At 66.3% G+C, this 10,609-nt stretch overlaps 1 protein-coding gene across 4 annotated transcripts; it reads right to left on the bottom strand.

The window, feature by feature from the left end:
* Positions 1 to 69: 69 nt before the first annotated feature.
* On the bottom strand, positions 70 to 6,216 carry APBB1 (amyloid beta precursor protein binding family B member 1). Of its 4 annotated transcripts, none has more exons than XM_040544673.1 (16): positions 6,142 to 6,216; positions 5,726 to 5,784; positions 4,967 to 5,599; positions 3,495 to 3,673; positions 3,368 to 3,424; positions 3,214 to 3,299; positions 3,059 to 3,095; positions 2,693 to 2,830; positions 2,435 to 2,562; positions 2,016 to 2,021; positions 1,762 to 1,876; positions 1,548 to 1,632; positions 1,219 to 1,302; positions 995 to 1,110; positions 724 to 900; positions 70 to 657 (listed from the first exon to the last, which is right to left on the bottom strand). In XM_040544673.1, exons 3-16 carry the CDS (start codon positions 5,589 to 5,591, stop codon positions 490 to 492), a joined length of 2,001 nt encoding a protein of 666 aa, XP_040400607.1. In that variant the 5' UTR covers positions 5,592 to 5,599; positions 5,726 to 5,784; positions 6,142 to 6,216; the 3' UTR covers positions 70 to 489. The 4 variants fall into 4 exon arrangements, with proteins under 4 accessions (XP_040400607.1, XP_040400609.1, XP_040400608.1 ...); XM_040544675.1 differs by having other exon boundaries at positions 5,726 to 5,800; positions 6,142 to 6,201; XM_040544674.1 differs by lacking the exon at positions 2,016 to 2,021.
* Between the last annotated feature and the right edge of the window lie 4,393 nt (positions 6,217 to 10,609).

The raw sequence follows: 10,609 nt of genomic DNA on the forward strand, positions 1-10,609 counted from the left end.
GGCGGAGGTTGGAACCTCCTTCAGTGGTGTGGAGCTGGGGGATGCTGCAGGGAAGGGGCTGGGCCGGGCTGGTGGAATGGGTTTATTAATTATTTAGTACAACACAGATCTTTGTTACAGCAGGAGGGGCAGCTCCAGAGCTGGGCAGCCCTGGCAGGGCCCCCGCACTGCAGGTTAGACCGCATGCATCGGGCAGGCAGCCTGCGCCCTGGCTGGGCAGCGCCCGTCCCAGGAGGCGGTGAGGCCACCCTGTGCACGGGACAGGGCCCCGGGCCCGGCCCTGCCACCCTGCAGGCACGCACGAGCACAGGGACCCACACGTGGGACGCTGCTGCCACCCGCCCAGGGACACTCACACACACACACGTGCCCCGGCGCAGGCATGTGCCCCACGGCACCCGGTGCAGCTGCCCCGTCCCAGTCCCGTCCTGGTTGCAGCAGGCAGGAGCGTGGGGCGGGCAGGGGTCTGGTCACTCCCCTCTGCTCTGATCACGGCGTCTGTGCCCCCATGCGCTTCGGCTTCAGGCTGCCCAGCAGGGTCTGCACGCCCTTGCGGACGGTGGAGCCCACCCGGCGGGCCACTGAGTCAGCAGGCGGCGCGGGCAGGCAGGAGCTGGAGGCCTGGGGCCGGGCGTCCAAGCACTTCTGGTAGCGCAGCTGGGGACAGGGGGTGAGCAGGGCCGCGGGGGCGCAGCGGGGGGGTGCGGGGCCAGGGACACTCACCATGCAGGCAGCCTGCAGCGCCTCGCTCAGCCCTGCCGCGTTGGGCTCACACCAGACCATGTGGCAGCAGAAGGCGCCGGGGGCGCTGGCCATGATGAAGGCGAAGGAGCGGACGTCCCGGCCCACGCCCATGAAGGAGAGGAACCGCACACGGCACTCGCACAGCACCGCCTCCGTCTGCAGGCACAGCACCGGGCTCACCACCAGGATGGGGATGAGGATGGGGACAGGGATGGGGATGGGGACAGGGACGGGGATGGGGCTGCCGCACCTGCTCATGGGTGATGGTGAGCGTGGCAGGTGCCACGTTGACCACGATGGGGGTCCAATGCTCTTTGCTGCTGGTGGCCAGCGCCGCCTCCAGCGCCGCGTTGATGACATCCATGCCTGCGACAGACAGGTGGGGGCTCGGGGCGGGCAGGGGGGAAGAGGGCCCCATTCCCGGTGTGGGGCACACCCCAACACCAGCCTCCCTCCACGGCCCCCCAGGCTCACCCACGGGCTTTGTGACAGGTACGCAGCCCAGGTAGCAGACCGGGAACTTCTGCACCACCTCGCTCTTGGGCACCGGGAACTCCACTGCGGGCACGGGGCAGGGTCACCACGCACGCCCCGAGCGTCTCCCCTGCACCAGCTGCACCCAACAGCCCCACGGCCAGCCCGCGCACAGCCTGCTGCCCCCCTGCCTGCCCTGTGTGCCCACCCACACGGCCCCTGCAGCCCCACGGCACTGCCCGTGTGCAGCCCCCAGCCCCCGCTGCATGCACAGGCTGGACACGGTCAGTCCCCAGGTGCCTGCGCCCCGCCCCGGGTCCCAGCCATACCCTGGAAGGGGATCTCCACCATCCTGGAGGAGTCCATGGAGAGGCCGTTAGCCAGCGCCCGGGTGCTTCGCCGCTCCACCATGATCTGGGGAGAGCAGGGGGGCCACGGACCCCCCCCCCAGCCTGTCACGATGCAGCCCCCAACCTCTGCCCGGCACAGGCAGCCTGGGGACAGAGGGGTGGGAGGGAGCACCCGGGGCAGCCCTGGGCTCACCTGGGAGCAGACCTCATGCAGGCTGGTGGCGATGTCCTTGGCGGGGCTCTCGCAGCGGAAGACATGGCACTTGAGCATCTGCGTCAGCTGGTCCCGGGCCACGTAGGCGAAGTCCCTGCAAGGAGGGGCTGCGCTCAGGGACCCCCCACAGGCCACCAGGGCCCCTGCCCCCCACCCACAAGGAGTGGGCCACCGCCACCAAGGCCCCCCAGCACAGCGTGGGCAGGGGCTGGGGGCACGCAGCGCTGCCATACCTCTCCCTGGGTGCCCGGCCAGAGCAGCAGGAGAGAGCCAGAGAACAGAGTCAGGGGGGCTGGGTGCACACACACACCCCCAGCATGGGGCCCAGCACACCAGCACAGGGCAGCACCCAGCCCACGGGACCCCCACCTGCCCCAGGACCCCACAACCTGAGAGTACAGAGACCCCCACACACATCCCGCATGCGAATGGATGCACCCAGCACCCCACACGCACAGGACGTCCCCGCACCCCCCCCAGTTCAGGGACCCACCCCACGCCCCAGCTCTGGAGCAATGCCTGCACCCGGCGTGCCAAGACACCCGTGCGCGCGCACCCCCCTCTGTACCGGCCCTGCAGATCCCATGGGGACCCCTGCATGCCCCCTGCGTTCCCAGGAGACCCTGAACAGCCCTTGGCCCCACGCCCCCACCTGCCACTGTCACGCCCCACGCCCCAGACACGGATGCTGGCCACGGGCTGTGCGTGCAGCAGGGTCTGGTCCTGCGGGTCCACCAGCTTCAGCGTCTGGCTCTGCAGGAGCAGCAGCATGGCCCGGCCCTGGGGGGGCCGTGTCAGGCCAGGGGCAGCCTGGGGTGAGGGGTGCAGGGACAGAGCACGGCATGCAGGGCATAGAGGGGATGTGCTGGGGGCCAGGGGTGATGCTGTGCTTGGGGAGGGAGGCACTCACCCCCCCCCAGGCACCCGGCGCTCCATGCTGGTGCAGGGACAGCTGGCGGATGCAGTTGTTGACGGCAACGCTGCTCCTCCCAGGTGCCAACTCCTCCTCGCTCATCTCCACCCAGCCCAGCGAGCGCACAGGGAAGCTCTGCGGGGCACGGCCCGGGTGGGCGCAGTCTGGCCCCCGCTGGCCCCATGCACCGGGGGGGCCAGGGGCAGCACCCCATCCAGCCAAGCCCCCCCCACAGTGGCAACAGCACAGCCACCGCCCCAGGGCCCCCACATCCCCGTGACACCGGGGTAGGAGGGGCCAGGGGAGCTGGGCAGGAGCCCACCACCAGGGCGGCCCCACTCAGCCCCCGCTGTCCCAGCCTACCTTGGAGCCCGGCTCGTCCTCCTCAGCCAGGACCGCACTGCAAGAGCGGGGCTGTCACCGCATGCCACCGGCTGCCACCAGCTGCTCCCTGCGCACGGGGAACCCTGCGCCCCAGCTTGGTCAACGCAGCCCCCACCAAGCCCCCGAATCCCCACCTGATGCCCGGCGAGGCCGGGTCTGGTGCCAGTGGCTCCGCGTCCTGCACTCCAGGCTCGCCATCTGCCTCCTCTGCCGTGGGGTCCTGGGAAGGAGAGAGGGTGGCAGGGCCGGGCGCAGAAGGTGGTGTCCCCGGCCCCGACAGCCCCTCACCTTCCAGAAATCGCCATTGCCGAAGCGTTCAGCCGGAGCGAAGCCCGTCCAGGCGAGCTGTGGGAAGAGCGGACAGCTCAGGACAAATGCCATGGGGCAGCTCCACAGCCTGTGTTCCCCGACTCACCGGCTGCTCCTCGCAGGGGGTGCTGCCCTGGGAGCCGCGGGCAAGCCCTGCCGGGGGCTCCCACTGCGTGGTGCCAGTGGGGATGTGCCAGTAGTAGGTGCCCGAGGTGTCCTGCACCCGCATCCATCCCGCAGGCAGGTCTGAGTCCGTCTCGAAGGAGTTCCGGGTCCAGAAGGAGTCTGGGGAGCAGGGGGGGAACCGAGGCTGGGACCCCTGCAGCCCCACGCAGCCGGGCGGGGACCCCGGGGTGGTCGCCACGTGGGGGGTGTTGCCACATGGTGGGGGGGCACAGCCAGGCAGGGCAGAGGACCCTGCTGCCGTAAGAAAAGGAGTCCCAGCGGCCACCAGGATGGGGGGCCAGGCCAGGCGGGACACCCAAACACTGGCCCACGGGGTTGCGGGGATGTGGGAGCCCTCCCAGGCGAGCAGGCACCAAGGCCCAGCCGTGCCCAGCAGGGCGACGGCCACGAGGCCCACGCTGCGCCCAGCGCCCCCCAGCACCCGCGGAACCCAGCCCGCAGCCCCTTCCCCGGCGTGCGACCAGTGGCACCAGGAGCCCCCCACCCAGACCCCTGCGCCTCAGGACCCCCGTCCCCAGCTCCCCGCAGCCATCCCGCCGCGGAGCCTGGACCCCACGGCCCCTTCCCAGCACCGCCCCGCTCGGCAGGCCCCGCGGCAGCGCCCATCCCCACAGCGGTGCAGGGCTCGCGGCTACTCCCTGCCGGCCCCATCCCGGGGGGCCCGGGGCAGCCCACGGCGGCCGGGCCCTGCGGCAGCGCTCACCTGGGCCGCGCTGGACCAGGCGTTTCCCCGGCAACCGCTGACGGCATCGCCAGGGGCCGCCACTGGGACGCGCCAGTGGGGGGGGCGGGGATGCGCAGATGGGGGGGCTGGGACAGGGATGCTGCGGGAGGGAGGGAGGGAGGGGGCGCCAGGGACAGCAGGGGCCGCGCGGAGGGGGGCCGGGGGCTACGTGGGGCAGCCGGGGCTCGGGGGCACAGGGGCAGGGGGAGAGGCAGGTGGGGACGGGGAGCTGGGGCACCGTGGGGGACCCCCGCGGCCGGGGGGGGGGTGCAATGGGGAGCGCATCGGGACGCGCAGCCAGGAGGATGCTGGGTGACTGCGCTGGGACAGCACGCCGTGGGGCACAGCACGGATGGACGTGTGACTGGCACCGGCGCGGGGGGGGCACAGCCCGGCGGGGGCCACCACACAGAAGGGAGCGATGCGGCGTGCGTGCCACGGAGCCGTGGGCAGGGCTGGGGGCAGAAGCGGGTGCAAGGCTGGGGAGAGTAGACAAAGACACAGGGCTGAGAGGAGCAGGCTGGGGCACAGCAGGATGGGGCACAGCCGTATGGGGCACAGCTGGACGGGCACAGCTGGATGGGGCACAGCTGGATGGGGCAGCGTGCTGGGCTGGAGGCTGCAGGGGCAGCCGCGGGGCAGGCGAGTGGGGGGCACGCGGGGCCCACCTGCGTCGTCGGGGGAGCTGCCGGCCGGGCTGCCCTGGCTGAGCGTGGCCCAGCTGGAGTCCTCGTCGCTGGCAGTGCCGCTGCGCGCCCCGAAGAGACGGCTGGCGCTGCGGCCCTGCTCACGCGGCGCCCGCTCCCCGCTGGGCTCTGACTCGGCCGTGGCGGGGTCGCTCTGCACCGGGGTGGAGTCCCCGTCCCCATCCTCCGCGTCGTCCCCATCATCATCCTCCTCCTCTTCCTCCTCCTCCTCGGGGGCACCCCGCAGGTCGATGAGCAGGGCCCCCCTGCCGGCAGCATTGCGGGCGTTGCGTGCGGCCACCTCCAGCTCCTCGGGGGGGGGGCCCAGCTCGTTGCGGTTCTGGTCCCGCTCGGCTGCCCGGCGCAGCTGGTTCTGGCCCTCCTTCACCCACTTGGCATTGGCGGGCTCCTCGCCGGCCAGGGGGGGCGGGCCCCCGCCGCCCCCCAGCTCCGTGCTCCCATGGAGGTGGTGGCCCTGGGGCGAGCCGGGGGGGGCCTTGGCCAGCAGCAGCTCCCCGTGCTCGGGGGGGCCCTGCAGCGCCAGGCTCAGCCCCAGGCAGCTGTTGTCGTTGGCCAGGTCACTGCGCTTGCTCAGGGACCCCGACATCGCAGGGCCTGGGGACAGCAGAGACGCCGGCAGGACCAGCGTCACCACGGGGAGCGGCTGCCATGGGGCCAGCACCGCCCGTGGGGCCAGCATCGCCCGTGGGGCCCCGCCACGGGGCCAGCCCCATCCCTCACCTGTGGTGGCAGAGGCTCCTACAGCCCCCGGGGCGCCAGCTCCGCCGTGTCCATGGGGCCTGCAGGCAGGGGGCACCGGGGACAGCGGGGGCGGCAGTGGCGGCGGGGGTGCCCCCCCTGCCCCCTGGCCCTTCCCCAGCCGCCCCCCCGGCCCCGGGCCGCCCTCAGCCCACGGCGGCCCCGCAGCCGCGACCCTGCCCCACGCGCCGTGGGGCTCAGCCCCGCAGCGCCCCAGGGCCCGGTCCTGCCCGGCTCCCACGGCCGAGCCCGGCCCCCCGCAGCCGCCCCCAGCCCCCCGGGCCCTGTCCCCGTGCCCCCGCTGCGCCGGGCCCGGAGCCGCTCTCGCCCGACCCCCGGCCCCGGCCCCCCCCGGCGCAGTCCCGGGGGGAGCGGCCCCGCTGCGGCCCCTCCGGTACCTGCGGCGGCTCCGCTGCCGGGGGGCGGGGGGGTCGGCTTCCGCTTCCGAGGGCGGGGCGGAGCGGAGCGGGCACGGCGCGGTGCGGGGCGGTGCGGTGCGGGGCGGGGCGGCGCGAGATGCAGCAGCGCGAGGCGGCGTGGGATGCTGCGGGGCGGCACGGCACGGCACGGCACGGGATGGCACGGCGCGGGATGGGATGGCACGGGATGGCACGGGATGGCACGGGCTGGCACGGCACGGGATGGGATGGCACGGGCTGGCACGGCGCGGTGCGGCACGAGGGTGCTGGGGCAGCACTGCACGGTGCAGCGTGGTACGGCACGGAGCAGGGTGGCTCGGCTCGGCCCGGCTCGGCACCGGGCAGCAGAGGGCAGCACGGAGCAACGCGGCGCGGCGGGGAGCGGTGCGGGGCGGCACGCGGCAGCGCCTGAGTGCACGGCACGGCACGGCACGGCACGGCACGGCACGGCAGCAGGGCCCCGCGGAGCCGCTCGCCCAGCCCCACGTCCCGGCGGCTGCCGGAGACCCCGCGGAGGAGCCCCCAGCCCCTCTCCGGGCAGCCTGTGCCAGGGCTCCGGCACCCGCCCGGCACAGCAGTGCTGCCTGGGGCCCAGAGGGCACCGCCTGGGCATGGGGATGGACCCCCCCTGGGGCCAGGGCGCTGCTCAGCTCCTGCTTAAAACCAGCTCCAGCTCGATGCACGAGTCCATGGGCCCCAATGGGATCCGCCCCAGGGTACTCAGAGAGCTGGCTGATGTCAGCACAAGACCCCTCACAATTATTTTTCAACAGTCTGGGGAATCTGGAGTGGTCCCAGTCGACTGGAAGCTGGGAAACATTGTCCCAGTTTTCAAGAAGGGCAAGAAAGAAGACCCTAGGAATTACAGGCCTGTGAGTCTCACTTCAGTGCCTGGTAAAAATCATGGAGAAAACTGTTCTGGGAGTTATTGGAAAGCACAAAGTCATAGCCAACAGCAGGTTCATGAGGGGAAGGTCCTGCGTAAAGAACTTAATTTCCTTTTATGACAAGGGTACCCACCTAGTTGATCAAGGGGAGCCAGCTGATGTAATCTTTCTGGATTTCAGCAAAGCGTTTGATATGGTTTCTCACAGTGACCTTCAGGACTAAATGTCCAGCACACAGCTTAACAGGTACATAATGCAACGGGTGAAGAACTGGCTGGTGGGTCAGGCTCAAAGGGTGCTAGTAAATGGGGTTACATCAGGCTGATGGCCAGTCACTAGTGGGGTTCCCCAGGGCGCCATTTTGGGGCCAGTTCTCTTGAAATGCCTTTGATGTAGGACTTGAAGGTGTTTTGAGTAAGCTTGCAGACAACACTATGAGGAGCTAGACAACACTAGGGAGGAGCTGTTGACTCTGTTGAGGGTAGAGAGGCCTTGCAGAGAGATCTGGACAAATTAGAGTTGGGCCATCACAAAACACATGAAGTTTAACAAGAGCAAGTGCCATGTCCTGCAGCTGGGACAGGGCAACCCTGGCTATATGTACAGACTGGGGGACAAGACTCTGGACAGCAGCCCCACAGAAAGGGGTCTGGGGGTTCTGGTTGTCAGCACATTGAATACAAGTCAACAGTGTGCCCTAGCAGCCAAAAGGGTACCCCAGGGTACCAGGAGGCATGCCCCAGGGACAGCACTGTTAGCCAGTCAAGGCAAGCCGCTGGTGCAGCCTCTCCTTGAGTACTGCGTGCAGCTTTGGGCATCACGATATAAGGACATAAAAACTATTACAAAGTGCCCAAAGGAGGGCTACACAGATGGGGAAGGGTCTGAAGGGCGAGGCGCATGAGGAGGAGCTGAAATCACTTTGTTCAGCCCACAGACGAGGAGGCTGGGGGGAGGCCTCATGGCAGCCTGCAGCTCCCTCACGAGGGGAGGCCTCATGGCGGCCTGCAGCTCACTCACGAGGGGAGCAGAGGGGCAGGCGCTGAGCTCTGCTGTCTGGGTACAGCGACAGGACCCGAGGGGATGGCATGGAGCTGGGATAGGGGAGGGCCAGGCTGAGTGTTAGGGAAAGGTTCTGCACCCAGAGGTGGTCGGGCACTGGGACAGGCTGCCCAGGGATGTGGTCACGGCACTGAGCTGCTGGAGTTAAGGATCGTTTGGATAATGCACTCAGACATAGAGTTTGAATTTTGGTGGTCCTTTGGGACCAGCCAGGAATCAGACTCGATGATTCTTGTGGGTCCCTTCCAACTCAGGATATTCTATGATTCTATGAACTCCATGAGGTTCCTGTCAGCCCTTTTCTCCAGCCTGTCCAGCTTCCAGATGGCAGCACAAGCCATTGGTGTGTCAGCTGCTCCGTCCCAGTTTTGCGTCATCCGCAGATTTGCTGAAGGTGAGCTCACTGTGCACCACAGAGTAAAGAATGGTTCCTGATGTTCAGACAGAACCTCCTGTACTTCAGCTTGTGTCCACTGCCTCTTGTCCTGGCACCAGGCACCACAGAAAAGAGCCTGGCTCCAACATCTTTGCACCCTCCCTTCAGGTATTTACAGACACTGATGAGATTCCCGAGCTTTCTCTTCTCCGGGCTGAACAGTGCTGGCTCTCTCAACCTCTCCGCATATCAGAGAAGGTGCAGTCCCTTCAGCATCTTTATGTCCACCAGGCCCCCCAGGTCCATTTCTGTCAGGCAGCATTCTACCTGGGGGGCTCCAAGCATGTCCTGGTGCCTGGACTTGTTCCTCCCCAGGGGCAAGACTTTGCACTTCTTGATGAACTCCATGACGTTTCTGTCATCCCATTTCTCCAGCCAGTCCGGGTCCCTCTGGAGGGCAGCACAACCCCCTGGTGCATCCGCCACTCCTCTCAGTTTTGTGCCATCTGCAGACTTGCTGAGGTTACACTCTGCCCCATCACCCAGATCATTAATGAAGATATTAAACAGGACTGGACATGGTATTGACCCCCAGGACTCGTTACTGGCTTCCAACTAGCCTGCTGACTACTGACCCTACTCGCGCCACTGACCACTGCACTCTGTGTCCCATCATTCAGCCTGTTTTCGATCTACCTCACTGTCTGCCCATCCAGCCCATACATCGCCAGCTTGTCTGCAAGGATCGTATGGAGCACAGCGTCAAACGCTTTACTGAAGTCTAGGCAGACTACATCCACTGCATTCCCCTCATCTATCAGGCCAGTCACTTCATCATAGAAGCTTATCAAGTTGGTCAAGCATGAGTTTCCCTTGGTGAATCCATGCTGACTGCTCCTGATGATATTCTTGCCCTTCATGTGCCTAGAAGTGGTTTCCAGGATGAGTGGCTCCAGCACCTTCCCCGGGATCAAGGTGAGGCTGACCGCCTCTAATTTCCCAGGTTCTCCTTGCCCTTCTTGAAAACAGGACTGGCATTTTCTTTCCTCCAGTCTTCAGGCACTTCTCCCAGTTGCCATGATTGATCAAGGATTATTGAGAATGGCCACGCAATAACACTAGCCAGCTCCCTCAGCATTTGTGGGGGTACCCCGTCAGCACCTGGAGACTTTTACGTGTCTGGTGAGCTTAAGTGTTCCCTGACCAGTATCCTCTTCCACCAAGGGTACATTCTTCTTGCTCCAGATTTCCCCCCTGGTCTCAGGGACCTGGGATTCACGAAGGCCCGTCTTCCTGGTGAAGAGTGAGGCAAAGAAGAGCTTCAGTACCTCAGCCTTTTTCTTGTCCTCTGTCATCAGGTCCCCAACTCATTCAACAACAGGCCCACATTTTCCCTGGCCTTGCTTTTATCACCAAAGTACTCATAGAAGCCCTTCATGTTCTTTTCAACATCCCTGGCCAGATTCAGGTCTACCTGGGCTTTAGCTTTCCTAACCACATCCCTGGCTGCTCAGGCAATACTGCTGTGTTCCTCCCAGGTTACCCATCCTTGCTCCCAGCCTCCGTAGGCCTCCTTTTATGTTTGAGTTTGGCCAGGAGCTCCTCAATCATCCATGCAGGTCCCCTGGCATTTTGCCTGGCTTCCTGGCTGTTGGAATGGGCTGCTCTTGAGCCTGAAGGAGGTGATCCTTGAATCTAACCAGCTTTCCTGGGTCCACTCCTCTCCAGGGCCTATCCCACAGGGCTCTTCTGAGCAGGTCCTTGAAGAGGCCAAAGTCTGTTCTCCTGAAGTCCAGGGTTGTGAACATGCAGTGCACCCTCCTCGTTGCCCTGAGGATCTTGAACAACACCATCTCCTGGTCACTGCAACCAAGGCTGACTTTGATCTTCCCATCCCAACATGCCCCTCCTTGGTGCGGATGAGCTCCAGTGGAGCACCTCTCCTCATTGGCTTCTCTATTGCTGGAGAAGGAAGTTATCACTAACACACTCTGGGAACCTCCTGGATTACTTATGCCCTGCTGGGTTGTCCCTCCAGCAGATGGGTACAGCACAGCGTGGCACGGCTGTGGTACGTGTATGGGTGTGGGTACAGTACGGTGCATTCTGGTCTGACCCAGCA

Source organism: Cygnus olor, chromosome 1 (assembly GCF_009769625.2).
Source record: "Cygnus olor isolate bCygOlo1 chromosome 1, bCygOlo1.pri.v2, whole genome shotgun sequence".
Lineage (NCBI taxonomy): Eukaryota > Metazoa > Chordata > Aves > Anseriformes > Anatidae > Cygnus > Cygnus olor.

Excerpts from the sequence above, each read along its gene's own strand:
- APBB1 (XM_040544673.1), bottom strand. The coding sequence starts at position 5,591 with ATGTCGGGGTCCCTGAGCAAGCGCAGTGACCTGGCCAACGACAACAGC. Across the intron at positions 3,425-3,494 it reads CCCCCTGCGAGGAGCAGCCG|CTCGCCTGGACGGGCTTCGC; the intron begins GTGAGTCGGGGA and ends CTCTTCCCACAG. Across the intron at positions 1,633-1,761 it reads TGCATGAGGTCTGCTCCCAG|ATCATGGTGGAGCGGCGAAG; the intron begins GTGAGCCCAGGG and ends TGCTCTCCCCAG.